At 38.4% G+C, this 18,143-nt stretch overlaps 3 protein-coding genes across 3 annotated transcripts; all 3 read left to right on the forward strand.

Annotated features, from left to right (window-relative positions):
- On the forward strand, positions 1–1,173 carry LOC120169311 (vesicle-associated membrane protein 711-like). Its single transcript, XM_039177490.1, has 2 exons — positions 1–338; positions 834–1,173. The coding sequence occupies exons 1-2, from the start codon at positions 122–124 to the stop codon at positions 896–898; spliced, it is 282 nt and encodes a 93-aa protein (XP_039033421.1). The 5' UTR covers positions 1–121; the 3' UTR covers positions 899–1,173.
- Positions 1,174–3,104: 1,931 nt separating this feature from the next.
- Positions 3,105–10,718, forward strand: LOC120169307. Its single transcript, XM_039177487.1, has 10 exons — positions 3,105–4,559; positions 5,133–5,606; positions 5,694–5,995; positions 6,684–7,400; positions 7,472–7,750; positions 7,945–8,106; positions 8,198–9,133; positions 9,258–9,473; positions 9,561–9,821; positions 10,061–10,718. The coding sequence occupies exons 1-10, from the start codon at positions 3,206–3,208 to the stop codon at positions 10,403–10,405; spliced, it is 5,046 nt and encodes a 1,681-aa protein (XP_039033418.1). The 5' UTR covers positions 3,105–3,205; the 3' UTR covers positions 10,406–10,718.
- Positions 10,719–12,249: 1,531 nt separating this feature from the next.
- LOC120169309 (synaptotagmin-4-like) lies at positions 12,250–15,989 on the forward strand. The gene is made up of 13 exons (XM_039177489.1): positions 12,250–12,401; positions 12,538–12,646; positions 12,732–12,778; positions 12,870–12,990; positions 13,119–13,246; positions 13,621–13,722; positions 13,970–14,044; positions 14,142–14,221; positions 14,378–14,528; positions 14,605–14,835; positions 14,966–15,262; positions 15,344–15,457; positions 15,527–15,989. Exons 1-13 carry the CDS (start codon positions 12,297–12,299, stop codon positions 15,671–15,673), a joined length of 1,707 nt encoding a protein of 568 aa, XP_039033420.1. The 5' UTR covers positions 12,250–12,296; the 3' UTR covers positions 15,674–15,989.
- The last annotated feature ends 2,154 nt before the right edge of the window (positions 15,990–18,143 follow it).

Raw genomic sequence — 18,143 nt, forward strand, 5'->3', positions numbered from 1 at the left:
GAAAAAAAGAAACTGAAAGACGAAGAAGACTTGAAAAGAGATTCTAAGATAGGAGGATAAAAGGCTAATGTCATTTATATTCATCGGGGGAAGCGATCTACAGGGAGAGTTTCGACTTTAGATGGCGATATTGTACGCATTGGTCGCGCGTGGATCGGTGGTGCTGGCGGAGTTCACGGCGGCTTCCACTAACGCCAGCACTGTTGCCAGGCAAATTCTAGACAATATACCGGGAGACAGTGACATTAACGTTTCGTATTCACAAGATCGATACATCTTCCACGTGAAACGCACAGATGGACTCACCGTTCTTTGTATGGCTGATGAGAGTGCCGGAAGTAAGTCAATCCCCTATTATAGTTTATGTTTTCTCTTAAAAATGAACTTATATTTGATTGGTGCGGCATTCTTATGTTTCAATTTCAATTGCTTTGTAATGTATTTATTAGTTATTAGTTTCCGGATTAAAAGGGAAATTGTTAGAGATGAAGATAGTCAGTTTTGAAGAGAGTTGAACCTTAAACTTGCTTGACAATATAGGGTTTGTTTAAAAGTTTGCAAGTGCTGTAAGTGCTATGTTCTGTGAACTTATCGCTCTTCTTCTGCTTTTGAATGATTACTTCCCTTTGACTCTGTTTTGAATGATGAGTTGGAGACTGAAATTTATATGTTCTTCAGTAACATCCCAAGGATTTTTCGCGAATCAAATTGAGAATTGATAATGGCAATCTCTGTGTTGTGACTCTTCATTGTTAAGAACTCTTTGGTCATGATATTTGTTAATGATAAATTGTTTAGGTCAAGGTCGATATATTTATCGTTTTGTTTTGCAGGGCGAATTCCTTTTTCATTTCTTGAAGACGTTCATCAGAGATTTGTTAAAACTTACATCCGATAGGTATTTTTGGCCCGGCCGTATGGCATGAATGATGAATTTTCGAGGGTTTTGAGCCAGCAACTGGAATATTACTCCAGCGATCCCAATGCTGATAGGATAAATCGTTTGAAAGGTGAAATGAGTCAGGTATGTTTTGAATGCTTGGTAATTGGAATCAAGTTAGAAGTAATAGTATTCTATTTCTTCTAGGTTCCCATTGGCCGGCTCCTTTCCTATCCAACCTTCTAATCATTTATGATTTGGGTTTGAATGCAAGCACGAGCTTCTACCTTCTCTAAAGATGAACTAATTTTCTGTTCAGCACATAGAATACAAGTTCTTTTTCTTCATTTGATCTATTTGCCAACCATTTAGCCATTTGTATCCAAGGGAAACCCTTCATGTAATTGTGCCTGGATGGCTAGATTATGGCTTTTCTGTTCAAACACTGGTCTAATGTGCTAAATGTATTCTAACAGGTGCGAACTGTTATGACAGAGAATATTGACAAAGTCTTAGAGAGAGGTGATCGCTTAGAATTGCTGGTTGACAAAACTACTAATATGTAAGGGCATACCTTTCGCTTCAGAAAGCAAACTCGCCGTTTTAGAAACACAGCCTGGTGGAGAAATGTCAAGGTTACGTACGCTTTCTGAACTTTAACCCCCTTTGTTTTTGTATATTTACATGCACTGCATTAAGTTTAGAAGCTAAATTTTACTAAAACATGAGCATAGTTAGCTTAATGTGTAAATTTGCTCCTTAGAATAAAAGATATACTAGGATGGATGAATTTATCACTCGTTCGCCTTGGACATTGCAGGGTTTCTCTGATAATCCTCCTCCTAGTCGTTGTTTACGTTGTGCTGGCTTTTGTTTGCGATGGTATCGCGCTACCTTCTTGCCTAAAATGATGTCAAGAGGTCCCAGATCGGAACAACTTCCATACTCCCCATGCACCCTTTCCTTATGCTTCTGTTTTCGTTTGTGTGGCCTTGAGTCTGTGCTTGGGGGTAGCATATACGGGATCTTTCTGTTTAGACTTCGTCTGCAGTGAGATGAACTTACATTTTTATTAAGGGAAACTACATTAAATGGTCTCTGAATTTTTAGGATGCCTGTAGTTTGGTCATCGAAATTTTAAAACTTGCAGTGATGTTCACTGAACTTTTGATTCGTTTTCATTTCGGTCACTGTTGCTAATGGCAGCTGATGTTGCATGTCCTCGTGCCGTTTTCATCGACAACAATAGTAGCCGAGATGAAAACGAATAAAAAGTTTAATAACCTCTAATGTTAGTTTTAAAAGTTTTGCGCCAAGTCACTTAAAAGTTCAGGGACCATTTGCATACTCTTTCCTTTCTTATTATTCAATGTGAAAGGGCTAGAACTTCCATGCCACGCTCGTGTAAATCATGTTTCTCGATGTAACTTAAAATTGGTTGGTCTTTTTCTTTCAAAATTTATGTAAAATTACATGCACATAAATTATTTGTGAAAAGCCTTTATTTATATCTTAAAAACAATTTAATCAACGATAATTTTAGAGTAAAACTTGACATTTGAGCAATGGTTAATGAAATAATTTATTTATTTGCACATGCTTGATGTTAAGTCATATATTATGAATGGAAAAAATGGTAGTTAAACGTTTGAAAGAGATGTTATATCTGTTCTATGCCTAGAAGTGTACTACTTATTTTAATTTTAATTTTATTAATGGTAGGGCAACAAAAGGTCCCATTGCATTAATTAATAATAGCCACTGAATTTATGGGCCATTCTAGTCAGAAGATAATATGCTCTCCGTTGATATTTAATTTGATTTAGTGAAGTATCCTTGCCATATATACCACTGTTAATGCTTTATAATTTTATATGTTTACCGAGTACTCTGATATAGGAGTATAATCAAATGAAAGAAATATATTAGCCGTTGACTACAAAAAATGTGAAGATATTGAAGAGGATGGGTCCCGAAAGTTCTCGAAATGATGACACGTTGCCCAATGGGATCCAATCATCCTCGGTCACGTGCGTTCTTTGTGGGCCCATGGACCTACGCAAATCCTCTTAAGCTGCACCGAGTGGATGATCATTAACATACACCAAAACGCAGCGTACGGGGAAGGTCAAAGATACAGCGAGGTGCAGGTTAAAGTCTGGTGCACCCCTCTCTTACCTTCGTAAAACCGCATAAAAGGCTCTCGCCTCTCTTTTCCTTTCTATAAAGCACAGACCAAAAGAAGGGAGCCCAAAATCAGAGCTCGAAAAGTATAAATCCAGAGAATATCGAAGCAAAAAAGGAGCAAAAAGGTGAAAGGGAGCAATGAAGCACAGCATGCCTGAGACAGTTTCCTCATCGTCGAGCTTACCGGACCAATCACAACACGCCACCTCAGCATCGGTATCTGATAACAACAACAACAATAGCGAACCCTTGGCATCGATATCGGCCGCTGATGACTTAGCTGGAGTGGGGTTAAGAGACGGTAGCGGTGGGGCGCAGGAAGCCGTAACCGTCGATCGGCGAGGGGAATACTCGGCCGTTTGTAGATGGACGGTTCATAATTTCCCGAGAGTGAAAGCTAGGGCACTATGGAGTAAGTACTTTGAGGTAGGCGGTTATGATTGTCGTTTATTGGTGTATCCAAAAGGGGACTCCCAGGCTCTGCCGGGTTACATATCGGTTTATCTCCAAATCATGGATCCGCGGGGGACGTCCTCGTCAAAATGGGACTGCTTCGTTAGCTACAGATTGGCCATCGTCAACCTAAATGATGATTCCAAGACCATTCATCGCGATTCGTGGCATCGGTTCTCTAGCAAGAAGAAATCTCACGGTTGGTGCGATTTCACTCCTTCTGCTGTTTTCGATTCCAAATTAGGTTACCTTTTCAACAACGATGCTGTTTTAATCACCGCTGATATCTTAATCTTGAATGAAACCGTTAATTTCGCGCGTGATACTAACGATGTCCAATCCTCATTGTCCTCTATGATATCGTCGGTTGTTTCCAGTCCTGTTTCTGATGTTTTGAGTGGAAAATTCACTTGGAAAGTGCGTAACTTTAGCGTGTTTAAGGAAATGATCAAAACGCAGAAGATAATGAGCCCGGTTTTCCCTGCTGGGGAGTGTAATCTGAGGATTAGTGTGTATCAAAGCTCGGTTAACGGGCAGGAGTATTTGTCTATGTGTTTGGAGAGTAAGGATACCGAGAAAACCGTTGCTTCTGATAGGAGTTGTTGGTGTTTGTTTAGAATTTCAGTGCTAAATCAGAAACCAGGGTCAAATCATATGCATAGGGACTCTTATGGGAGGTTTGCAGCTGACAATAAGAGTGGGGATAATACAAGTTTGGGGTGGAATGACTACGTGAAAATGTCAGATTTTGTTGGGTTGGAGGCAGGGTTTTTGGTGGATGATACTGCGGTATTTAGCACTTCGTTTCATGTGATCAAGGAGTTTAGTAGTTTCTCCAAGAATGGTGGGTTCATTACTGGGAGGAGTGGGAGTGGTGCAAGGAAGTCAGATGGGCATATGGGGAAATTTACTTGGAGGATTGAGAATTTTACAAGGTTGAAGGATCTTCTGAAGAAGAGGAAGATAACAGGTCTTTGCATCAAGAGCAGAAGATTTCAGATTGGAAATTGGGATTGTCGTCTCATTGTTTATCCTCGAGGTATGTAAGAATCATTGTAATTCTTTAGCAATGAACTGGACACCTGATCATTTTCTACAGACAAACTGAGCATGGCTTTTCAAGTTTATGGAAGTTATATGCCTTACCATTTTGCCCTTCTTTTTATCTTATAGTATTTAGTGTAATGTGGTTGCATGCTTATGGTAGTTTTCAGCCTACTATTTTTTTTAATCCAATGGGTAATGAATTAGCTAGATAATCCATGTCTTTTGTCTCTAAATTCATACCAAGGGTCTTGAAAATTGTTTTGGATTTAATAGCACCTTCCTTAAGTCTCCTTTAGGGAAATGATTACAGATTTTGCTAGCTGTCAATACTTGCAGGGCAGCTATTTGTCACTTTTATGCTCATACAATCTTGTAATGCAAAATCATTTGGAATTCTTATTTTGTTGCGACTCTGGAGCAAAAACTATATTTTACCTTTGTAATCTGGTTACCAATCAGTCTTATGATTCTTGCATCCGAAGCAAGGTAGTTTGGTCTGATCATCTCTAAATTGTATATTGGAATTGAACTGATTAAAATTTTCTATGGGCTTGATTGGGATCAGGGCAGTCTCAGCCACCGTGCCACCTTTCTGTGTTTCTTGAGGTTACAGATTCACGAAATACTTCTAGTGATTGGAGCTGTTTTGTGAGTCATCGTCTGTCAGTTATGAATCAAAAGGTGGAGGAGAAGTCAGTTACAAAAGAATCTCAGAACCGCTACTCTAAAGCTGCCAAAGACTGGGGTTGGCGAGAATTTGTGTCACTTACCAGCCTCTTTGATCAGGATTCTGGATTTCTTTTTCAGGATACTGTTGCATTTTCTGCTGAGGTTCTTATACTGAAAGAGACATCAATAATGCAGGATTTAACTGGTCAGGATACTGAATCAACAAACACTTCTTCCCAGGTAGGAAGTGTTGGAAAGAGAAATGCATTCACTTGGAAGGTGGAGAACTTCTCATCTTTCAAGGAAATAATGGAAAATCGCAAAATTTTTAGTGAGTTTTTCCAAGCTGGTGGATGTGAGCTTCGAATTGGTAGGTGATTATTTCCTGTCAATTCTCCACTGAATATGTCCGTGTAACCTTTTATGTTGATTAATTGACTGTTTTCTCATGATACAGGCGTATATGAGTCCTTTGACACTATATGTATATACTTAGAGAGTGATCAGTCAGTTGGTAGTGATCCAGACAAAAACTTCTGGGTTAGATACAGAATGGCCATAATGAATCAAAAAAATCCGGCCAAGACTGTTTGGAAAGAATCTTCAATTTGTACAAAGACATGGAATAATTCTGTTTTGCAATTCATGAAGGTATCAGATATGTTAGAAGCAGATGCAGGGTTCCTCGTGCGTGATGCTGTAGTTTTTGTTTGTGAAATACTGGATTGCTGCCCTTGGTTTGAGTTTTCAGACCTTGAGGTTAGTCACATTTGGATCTCTACCATTTATGTGTTGTTTACTATTCACATTAATAGTTTTGTTTATTTTGGTTTTTCAGATTTAGATGTTAGTATTTTATTTTTATTTCAAATTAAAATCAGTTTTTTTTTCTGTGTCCAAATTAATCAAATGACCAAACGTCCATCTACAAACACAACTACACCCTAAACCCATAACCCATTTAACCTTTACTCATTATCCCAATCCAAATACAATGCCACAATCCATTTACATTGCCATGAACCAAAAGACACATTTACCCAAACTAATTAAAATAACCATTACCTAAACCCAACAGAACGATATCCAAATTGACCTAAACTATTTACCCATTCCGAGTCCAGTTAGCCAACAGCACTTATGGTAGAAAAAGGAGAGAGATATTTTCTCATTGCATGCCCTATTAAACTGTTTACGAATTGCCTTGAATGTTGTATAAACTTGATCCTTACCCAAATATTGGTCTGATTCTACTGAACCTCTCGCTTACATGCAATGTTCTATTTTGTTCCTATGGTGAATACTTCCATTGAACCTGGAAAGAACTATTAAAATCTACCATAAGCTTTCCCATTATATCTTCTCCTTTCCTGTGTGGAATGGAATTTATTTTCTTCACATATTCTTTAAGAGCATTTTGATTTTTACCCTCTTCACTTTACACCAGGTTTTGGCGTCTGAGGATGATCAGGATGCTCTCACTACTGATCCAGATGAGCTTATTGCTTCTGAAGACAGTGAAGGAATAAGTGGAGATGAAGAAGATATATTTAGAAACCTTCTTTCCCGAGCTGGATTTCACCTTACCCATGGAGATAATCCATCGGAGCCGCAGGTCACTTTACGAGAGAAGCTTCTGATGGATGCTGGGGCAATTGCTGGTTTTCTGACCGGACTGCGTGCTTACCTTGATGACCCAGCCAAAGTAAAACGTTTGCTACTTCCAACAAAGCTTTCTGGTAGTGGTGATGGGAAGAATGTTTCAAAGACAGATGAATCTTCACCTAGTTTGATGAATTTGCTAATGGGGGTTAAAGTTTTGCAGCAAGCAATTATTGATCTGCTCTTGGATATAATGGTTGAATGTTGTCAACCCTCGGAAGGAATTGCTGATTCGTCAGATGCAAATTTAAAACCTTTTGATGGTGGTGAAGCTGCTAGCCCATGTCATTGTGAACGGGAGAATGGATCTGTAGAATCTGCTCAATTTCCCATGTATGAAAGAGTTGATTCTTGTGTGAATGATGGTAGCACTGCCTCTGCTGTACAGGGTTCTGACATGAATGGGATTGACATCTCTGGAAAATCTGTGCGTGGCCATCCTACTTCTCCTCCAGAAACCTCTGGTGGGAGTTCTTTGGAGAATTCCTCACTTTACTCAAAGGTAAAATTTGGAAATAACATTGACTCGATTATTAATCATTTATTGACTACTTGAATAATTTGAATTTCCAGACCAAGTGCTCGGAGCAATCTGAGGAGCTTCTAGGGTTGATTGTCAATTCATTGAGAGCACTAGATGGAGCTGTTCCACATGGCTGCCCTGAGCCCAGGCGGAGGCCCCAGTCGGCACAAAAGATTGCTCTTGTATTGGATAAAGCTCCTAAGCATTTGCAACCTGACCTTGTAGCATTGGTGCCTAAATTGGTAGAGCATTCAGAGCACCCATTGGCTGCTTATTCTCTTCTTGATCGTCTTCAAAAGCCAGATGCTAAGCCTTCTTTGCAGTTTACTGTAAGATTGTCTTTGTAGCCGACTTAATTTCTTTACTTATGTGGTATTTGTGGGTTGTGTCAGTGTCACTAGGATGCACTTTAAGAAAATGAGGGAGTTTCTGAACATTTGTCTCAAATTTGAATGTAGTATTGTTTCCACTCATGTTTTTTCTCTAGAAATTTCATATGTTTATAATGATTCTTCTATTTCAGGTATTTGGAGTCCTCAGTCAACTAGAATGCGACAGTGAAGTTTGGGAACATGTCTTATTTCAATCTTTTGAGCTCTTGGCTGATTCAAATGATGAACCTCTGGTTGCAACCATAGATTTCATCTTTAAAGCTGCGTCCCAATGCCAACATCTTCCAGAAGCAGTATGGGTTTGCTTTCTTTTGTCATCATTTCATTCAGCATGTCAAAATAGTTTTTGGAAGCATATATAACTACTACCTTTTCCTTCTGTAGGTTAGATCTGTTCGTATTAGGCTAAAGAATTTGGGCCTAGAGGTGTCTCCTTGTGTTCTTGATTTTTTAAGTAAAACTGTAAGTAGCTGGGGTGATGTTGCGGAGTCTATACTAAGAGATATTGACTGTGATGATGATCTCGTTGAAAATTACTCAGTGCTGCCCTCTGGATTCTTCTTGTTTGGTGAAAATGGATCTCCTCCTGAAAGATTGAGTGCTCTAGACAAGCAGGCCTGTTGTTATGGTCAGCATTTTTCTGACATTTATGTCCTGATAGAAATGCTATCCATACCTTGTCTTGCTGTTGAAGCTTCTCAAACATTTGAGAGAGCTGTGGCTCGAAGTGCCTTTGTGGCTCAGTTGGTAGCCATGGTTTTGGAAAGGCGTCTAGCTCATGGACACAATTGTAATGCCAGATATGTTGCAGAAAGCTTACAAAATGGGGATGCTGTAGTAGAGGGAGAGGTCAGTGAACAACTTATTGTTCAGGATGATTTCACATCACTTCTAGGTCTTGCTGAGACATTGACTCTCTCAAGCGACCTTCGTATCAGGGGCTTTGTGAAGATGCTTTATATAATATTATTTAAGTGGTATATCAATGAGTCCTACCGGGTGAGGATCCTGAAGAGACTTGTTGATCGTGCCACTGGCATTACAGAAAATAGTCGTGAAGTAGACTTGGAGTTTGATATATTGGTTACTTTGGTTTCTGAGGAGCAAGAAATTGTTAGACCTGTTCTCAGCATGATGCAAGAAGTTGCTGAGCTTGCAAATGTTGATCGGGCAGCACTTAGGCACCAGTTATGTGCTAGTGAAGATGCGATTATCCGCATACGTGAAGAGACAAAGGTTGGAATTTCTAATATGGCCAAGGAAAAAGCTGCATTATCCCAGAAATTAAGTGAATCTGAAGCCACAAATAACAGACTTAAGGTACGGGCCTTAAACTAATTATAAGGTTTATATTTTATCTTCTATTTATTTATATTTTTGAAAGATTTATGGTAAGGTTTATGATTCAGGAAGCCATTAATACTAAGCTATTTTATAAATTCAGTCCAAAATGAAGGCTGACATGGATTGCTTTGCTCGAGAAAAGAAGGAACTTTCTGAACAAATACATGAGGTTGAGAGTCAACTTGAGTGGCTCCGCTCAGAGAGGGATGATGAAATTGCGAAACTCACTGCTGAGAAGAAAGCACTTCAAGATCGTCTTCATGATGCAGAGGCACAGCTCTCCCACTTGAAGTCTCACAAACGTGATGAGTTGAAGGTACTTGTGATGATAAATGTGAGCCCTCTTTGCTATTGTGCTGACTGCTATCTTAATCTCTATCTGGCAAGTTTTGTTATGTGACAGAGGGTAGTCAAGGAGAAGAATGCTCTTGCTGAAAGATTGAAGAGTGCTGAAGCTGCACGGAAAAGATTTGATGAGGAATTAAAACGGTTTGCCACGGAGAATGTCACTCGAGAAGAACTTCGCCAGTCGCTTGAGGATGAGGTTCGCAGATTGACACAAACAGTAGGGCAAACCAAAGGTGAGAAGCGGGAAAAGGAGGAGCAGGTTGCTAGGTGTGAAGCATATATTGATGGCATGGAATCGAAGTTGCAGGCGTGCCAGGTTTTTTCCTCACCAGTCACCATACATATTGCCTTTAATCTATTTCATAATCATGTTCTGGGAGGTCTCATCTGTTTAACCGGGACCTAGTGAGAAGGGGATTGGGTATTATTGAACTTGTCCTATGCCTAGTTTGAGTTTGAATCATCATTTGGGCCTCTCATGGAAAGTAATGAGCTTAGGAAATCTAATTCGATTTGTTTTTTTGGCGTTTATCGTTTGTTTCTATTCTTCTGCAGCAATACATTCACACCCTTGAAGCCTCACTTCAAGAAGAAATGTTACGACATGCCCCGCTCTATGGTGCTGGTTTGGAAGCTCTCTCCATGAAAGAGTTGGATACATTGTCAAGGATTCACGAGGAAGGGCTGAGGCAAATCCACACCCTCCAGCAGCGTAAAGGCAGCCCTGCTGGCAGTCCGCTTCTGAGTCCACATACCATACCCCACAATCATGGGTTATACCCTACAACACCGCCACCAATGGCTGTTGGTCTGCCCCCTTCTCTCATCCCAAACGGTGTAGGGATACACAGCAATGGGCACGTGAACGGCACCGTTGGGCCTTGGTTCAACCATGCTTGACTTGTAGGACCTGAACTTCTTTTAGTTATCTCCATAGAGCCGGTAATCATCTCAATTAGACAGAGATGCCTAGTTTGAGTTTGAATCATCATTTGGGCCTCTCATGGAAAGTAATGAGCTTAGGAAATCTAATTCGATTTTTTTTGGCGGTATTTGTTGCTGGTAGATCTGTTGGATCAGAGGTGTGTGTGGAGAAAGAAACAATAAGAGAGAGAAAGATCCCTTTCCCACGTCAGATCGATAGAACTAACAGTTGGAAATGCTGTTTACTTGTGTCTTTGCTTCGGATTTTTATAAAAGAAAGAAAGAAAAAGTTAATTTCAGTCATTCGAAAAGGGCTTTGGTTAACTAAGAGTAACGTTTGGTTTTAGAAAATATTTTCTGTTTTTATTTCTAGAAAATAGTTTTCAGTTTTTTGAAAATTAAAAAGCATGTTAATATAAATGAAGGCTTAAATTCAAAAATAAAAATTGTGCAAATATATTTGGTATCTAATTTTTTTAAAATGTAGATGAATAAATAGTTATTAAATAATTAAATTAAAATATAATTATTAAAATTTTCATTACATAAACTTAACATGTGATTTATGCAAAAATAAGAAATTTGATAAGAAATTTTGTAACACAAAAAATTTATTTAATTTTTTTACCAGTTGAATTGAATTGTCAAGACGAGTATATAACAGTTTACATAATTGGTAGTACATTATGGATAATGATGTGGTAAATGAGTTTAATCGATTTTTTTACTAAATTTGAGGGCCTAGTTAATATTTTAGAAAGTTTGAGAACTTATTTAATTTAAAAAATATTAAGGTATTATTAAAGTTTAAAGTATAAAATATAAATTATTATTAAGATATTTAATACATTAAATATAAAAATGTTAAACAATTAAATTATTAAAAAATTAGTTTAATGACCCGAGTAAAAAAGGTTTGGGGATCATATTGATTTTTTTGAAAATTTGAGGGTTTTAGATAACATTAAATCAAAAAATTATTGTTAGAAAGATTTGAACATACACAAGTTAAGTTAAAAATCTAGATTTTTAATATTTTTATTTTTCAAATTTCTAAAATAATTTTAATAGAAATACTAAAAACATCTTTTTTGTATGTTTTCATATTTTCACTTATTTTTGTTTTCATTTTCTAAAAATTATATTCTAATTTTACACCAAACATGTTTTCTTTAATGTTCTCTATTTTTGAAGAAAATGAGAATGCAAATAGACTATATCTCCTTGAACCAAAGGAACCCTTAGATTTTATCTTTTAACCATCCAAGCAAATGCATATTTGTTAGTAAGTTGATGGAAATTTGATGTACGGATGTTAGGGATGAGCAACTGCCATTGTTGTTAAGCACGTGCCATTAGCATGCGTTTCAGTATGTCTGCCTCGCTCCCAGCCCCGACGACCAGGCAAAGAATCAGATGCCAAGGTGATGGCAGAAAAAGCAGATTTTATTTATTTATTTTGGCCATCTGCCCATAATTTATGCTGAAAAGACTCCGAATTAATTGAACCGGAATGGCCGATGTGTTGGATTCGAGTTTCATTTTATGTGAACACTGGAGAAAAAAAAAAGCAAAGAAAAGAAGAGAAGAGAACAAATTACTTTCCTCTTTACAAATAAGAATAACAAATTAATGTTCAAGTAATTGTTTAATCATTACTCAATGCACCTTCCAAAACTTTACCCACATAACTAACAGACATCCTTAGTTCAGTTTCTCATCTTCCTTTTTCTTCCTCGCTAAGCAAAAAGCTCGTCTCTTTCCTGCAATGCTTTCAAACTTGTAGCGAAAATACCACAACACCATTCTATTTGACCTACATTCATTATATTATCATCTGGGATTCTGTAAAAAAAATTAAAAGAATATGGCTTTCCTTTATGCTATGTTCATTGGACTCACCACCGGAATCGGATTGATTGTTGCTTTTGCTCGATATGAGAAAGTCCGATCCTCTCGTCGTGCTCATATGGTATTTCCTGACCCACATTATATGCATGAAGTTTTTCTTATAGTTTGGCTTTGAAGAAAATAACTTCATTTTTCTCTTTTTTTGGATGACATACATGTTGGGTTTTCATGTTCGGCTGAACTGAAACATTATGCAGGCAAAGACGGTTGCTTCATTTGCAAGGATGACAGTGCAAGATACACGAAAAATCCTTCCACAAGAGTTTTATCCACCTTGGGTAGTCTTTTCTCAGCGCCAGAAGTTGAGTTATAACAATCCAATCCAATCCATCATATGTTAGTACACTACCAGTTTGTCAACTAATGTTAGTTTCTTCATAAATTCAGTTAGTGTGGCTCAATGTGCAGCTCAAAAAGATTTGGCCATATTTTAACGAGGTAAATTTTTTCTCTTTTTTTGGTAAAAAAGAAAATCCAGATGCAATTTGTTTTATATCTTTCACTTGGTTCATCTTATACGATGGCATAGGCAGCATCAGAGCTAATAAGAGCTAGTGTTGAGCCAACTCTTGAACAATACACACCGGCTGTCATATCATCTATGAAATTTGGAAAGTTGACTCTTGGTACCATTGCTCCACAATTTACAGGTTTAGTTTTTTCTTTCTTTAAATTGCAACACCAGTTTCTGTATGTCGAGCATATCGAGAATGGTTTTGGTTTTAATTTGTTTCCTCTATAGTTCGCTGATGTTGCACGAATTGTTCACACTCTTTAGGTGTTTCGATTGTTGAGAGTGAAAGCGATGAAGGGGGAATCACCATGGAATTGGAGATTAAGTGGGATGGTAACCCAAATATTGTGCTTAATATCAACACTAGACTTGGTGTTTCCCTGCCTGTGCAGGTAAACTTGCTGCTTATGCTAAAGAGCCTTTCTCATGTTTGATGTATTCGATAAAATGCCTCTTCTAACAGTTCTTACCGGTTAAGAATTAGCACATTTTCGGTTAGGCCTCCACATTTGGTTTTCCAATTTGTCATTAAACTTGATTAATTCTCTACTAGGAAACTATACTGAGTGGTTGGTATATGTAAGTATACATATGTAAGAAAAGGGGAGAGTGTGTGCCTGCTGTTACTCATCTGGAATTGAGCTTTTGGTATTTGCAAGCTATATATATATATATATATATATATATTGCATTCTTAGCTTTCATCTTTGTGCACTCTATTGAAGGAATTATCTTATCATCTCTTGGTTTTAACTTGTTCGTCTAGGTAAAAAATTTCGGATTCACTGGGGTCTTTAGGTTAATCTTCAAGCCACTTGTTGATCAGTTTCCTTGTTTTGGAGCTATTTCATATTCCTTGAAAGAAAAGGCAAGTATCAAGTAGTCCTCTTAACATTACCAATTCTTTATGAACAAGAAGAAAGTATTGAGTGTTGATCACATTCGACTCAATATTTATACTTATTTTACAAAACATGCAAAACAAAAGCTCAAAAGGATTAAGTAAGTTGTAACAAATTGATTTACTATTGCTTAAAATCTGTGTATTATGAATATATCTGCATGATGCAACTAAATTTTATATTGATATCATGGTTATATGCTTCTTTAAACAGAAAGATCTTGATTTTATACTTAAAGTTGTTGGAGGTGATTTATCAACAATACCAGGGATTTCCGATGCTATCGAGGTGCGAGAAAACCCTTTTTTCCTTGATTCTTCAACCACTTGGAGTTTAAATTATGATATGGTTCTTATGAACTGGTCTTTTGATTTTGCAAGTACAGGACACGATTCGAAATGCTATTGAAGATTCTATAACGTGGCCTGTTAGGAAAATTATACCCGTTTTACCTGGAGATTACAGGTATGCTAAGTCACTGTAGTTGAATTTCATATCTTCATGTTTCTTTTAAATGTCTGAAGTGTTCACGGTATATGTTTTATCCAAATAATTTAAGGGCAAATAAGTGTATTCTTCCCATTGATGAAAATGTTTGTTTATGATTATACCCTCTACCAGTGATCTGGAGCTGAGACCTGTTGGAGTATTAGATGTGAAGCTTGTGCAAGCTAAGGACCTAGCAAATAAGGACATGATTGGGAAATCCGATCCTTTCGCCGAGTTATTTGTGCGTCCACTTCGGCATAAAATGAAAACCAGTAAAACCATTGTAAGATACTTCACTTTCTCCTGCAACTGCTATCATCTTTTCTAGGATTGATGTTTAACTCATAGTTCTTCTACAGAATAATACATTGAATCCGATTTGGAATGAGCACTTCGAGTTCATTGTAGAAGATGCATCAACTCAACACCTGACTGTAAGAGTCTTCGACGATGAAGGGCTTCAGGCCCCCGAACTGGTTGGATGTGCTCACGTAGCATTGAAGGACCTTGAGCCTGGTAAAGTGAAGGATATCCGGTTGAAACTGGTCAAGGATTTGGTGGTTCAAAGAGATACTAAAAACAGGGGCCTGGTAAAAACATTTTGATCATAGTTCTCACTCATTTCCTTATTGCATATGCTATGGAGTTCAGTGTGTTACAATATCCAGAACAACTCGAACTTTGTAGTAACTGATAAGCTCCATGATATCTTCCTCATAGGTGCAGCTTGAGCTACTTTATTGTCCTTTTGGCACAGAAAGCAGCTTTAAGAACCCATTTAACCCTGATTTCTCATTGACATCATTGGAGAAGGCCCTGAAAACTGCAACAGCTGAAACAGAGGCCGTTGACCTTGACAAGATCATGAATCAAAGGAAAAGTGATGTCATTGTCAGAGGAGTACTATCAGTAACAGTTATAGCAGCTGAAGATTTGCCGGCAGTCGATATTTTGGGGAAGGCGGACCCTTTTGTCATCATCACATTGAAGAAATCTGAAGCAAAAGCCACGACAAGGGTGAGATATACCATACATTTCCCCCCTAGAAGCTTTTGCAGGCCAGGTCTCAAGGAGCGTTATTTCACTTTTTTTTATCAGGTTGCTAATGAGACCTTGAATCCAGTATGGGACCATACATTCGACTTTGTTGTCGAGGATGCATTACATGAAATGATAATTTTGGAAGTCTGGGACTATGACACTTTAAAGAAGGTATAATTCCTACTCCGATCTACGTTGCCTCTGACAGCCTTGTTAACCATGCTAACACAAATTTTCCAGGAAAAAATTGGAAGATGTATTATGACACTCACTAGGGTCCTTTTAGAAGGGGAAGTTCAAGACACATTTGAATTAGATGGTGCTAAATCAGGAAGGCTTTTGCTCCATCTAAAATGGACCCCTCAGTTAGTATTCCGCGATGCTTGATCGTACTGAGAGAGGATGAGAGACAAGGAAACAATTTGCAAACACCTATGAGGAGAGGACCTGAATAAATGCTCTGCTAATCTGCAAGCTAAAGTTGTATACCTTGTCAATACCAATAATACCAGAGGCACCTTTTTTTAGAAGACAATGTAATTGAAACATTTGAGGAATAGATCAAAAAGACAATCACTTCATAGCTACATTATGTTATTGTAAAAGATATCATAATATTCCTTTCTTTTAAGGGTGTGTTTGACCATTAATTTATTTAGATTTCAATATATCTATGTGGGATTTTCAATGTGAACATCATGAGGAGAATGAGAGTTTATATAATGATACCAGAATTACATACAAGGAAACATTAAATATGCCTGATTTGCAGTAATGTCACAATCTTCTCTAATCTAATTTTGACATATATCCATCATAAGTTCCCACTACACCATACCCCTAACCTCAACAAGGCAAAGTAAAATACACTCACACACAAGAGGAAATATCCAAGATCATTTCCACTTTTTAGGTGGTGGTTGAAGCTCTTCATCCTCCTGGTCTTCTTCCTCATCCTCATTGTCATCGTCATCCTCATCTCCACTGTATGCATCCCTATTGGCCTCAGGTTCACCTTCCTCCTCACCTGATCCATCTTCCTCATTGTCTTCATCTTCGTCTTTATCATCTGGTGCTTCATCTTCATTCTCATCATCATCGTCCTCCGTGTCATTGGCATCCTAGTTCTCAGGTCCAGGTCTAGTCATAGTGATAAGTTGGGCAAGCGGAAACATACAAAAGAAAATTCACTAATTTTTCCACATTCCGCATAACAAAGAACAAGAAAGAGTTAGGCAAAACAATTAATGCAACTAACCCTGCATATTGTCACGGACCGCGACCATGAGGGCGAGTCCAACATCCACCAGCGTACACCTGCGTGTACCAAAGCATTTATAGACCTAGACGCATAAGGCGGCGCACCAAGTCTGCCTGATGCACCAAGTTTGCACCAAAATCGGGTAAGGCCGAGTACACCATGACTCGAGCCCTTTCCAAGCCAAGATCGACCCTCTCTATAAAAAAGGACAAAGCTACCATCCTTGTTTAAGTATGATTCAACCTTTAGACTTTTAACCAAAGTATGGATGTACTTTTAGTTAGAGTAGAAGTAGAGTTAGTCATTAACTCTTAGATGATTCTCATTATAAAAGGGGGTCTCCCCACCCCCATTATATTCATTCATTATTTCTCTTGGAAATAAGACTAACCCGGCTTTCAAGTCAAATACTCTCGTGCATCTCTTATTTTCATTCATACTCTTTTTGTTCTTACGTTCGCAATAATTTAAGCAACCAAACTTAGGTTTCAAGGCTAGCTTAACGGCCAACAATCGAGCAAAGCGACTAAGGGCCGCACGGACCAGCTAACCAATAGTTTAGCCCCGTGTCAAGTGATATCAGAGCCAGGTTCGTGACTAGATGAGATGGCTTCACAACATGGCGAGGCAGCAACATCCGAGGGTACTGAGACTCGCAACGAAAAAAAGAATCGAGGAATGTCGAAGGACATGCTTGCATCGCTCCAAGGTAAGATCACCAGACTTGAGTACTCTGCGAGAGAGACCAAAGAGGTTTTGATCTGTTACAATCCATCGATCTAGAGAAGCTAGGATCATTAGATCTCGAGAAGCTTGAAGCCTTGGAGAACATCCGGGAGGATGTACAAGCGACACTCAATGGATTCAATATGAAGAGTTCTCAACAAGAAGATGTTGTTGAAGCCCAAATCCTAGCTCTAAGACGAGAGGTTAAATAAATTAAGAATAAGGGTTTTGAGACCGAAGTCAAAAACCTGAAGAAAGAGATCGAGCAACTCAAGACCGAGGTGGCCTTGTGTAAGGCTGTTGTGTCTGGCAACATGCTGACCAGCGCCCCCAAGGGCCGAGCCGAAGTCACTAAACTAGAAAAGTTTAAAGGGACCAGATCAACCAAAGACGTAGAAAAAATTATGTGAGACATGGATCAATACTTCCGAGCCATAGGCATCGAGAATGATACTGAAAAGGTAAACATTGATTTTGTTTACTTAACAAATTTAGCACTTTTATGGTTGCAACGTAAGTGCGCCGAGATGAAACGAGATGGCACCACCATTGAAACTTGGGCGGAGTTTCAGACTAAATTCAAAGAATAATTCTCATTATACCGAGAACAAGGCACTATCAAAACTAAGGCATCTTAGGCATTAAGGCCCACTGAGAGAGCACGTTCGACAATTTGTCGAGTTAAGCCTTCAAGTCCCGAGTCTAAGTGAAGAGGACCGGGTTCTTCACCTTCATGGATAGGATGAAGCCATTGGTAAAGAACGAGTTAGAACGTCAAGGATCTCGCCAAAGTCTTGACTATCGCTAAGTCACTCATAGAACTTGGGGTTCAAAAGTATGACTCCTCCAAATCAAAACATAAAGCCAAAG

Source organism: Hibiscus syriacus, unplaced genomic scaffold (genome assembly GCF_006381635.1).
Source record: "Hibiscus syriacus cultivar Baekdansim isolate YM2019G1 unplaced genomic scaffold, ASM638163v2 tig00111758_pilon, whole genome shotgun sequence".
Classification (NCBI taxonomy): domain Eukaryota; kingdom Viridiplantae; phylum Streptophyta; class Magnoliopsida; order Malvales; family Malvaceae; genus Hibiscus; species Hibiscus syriacus.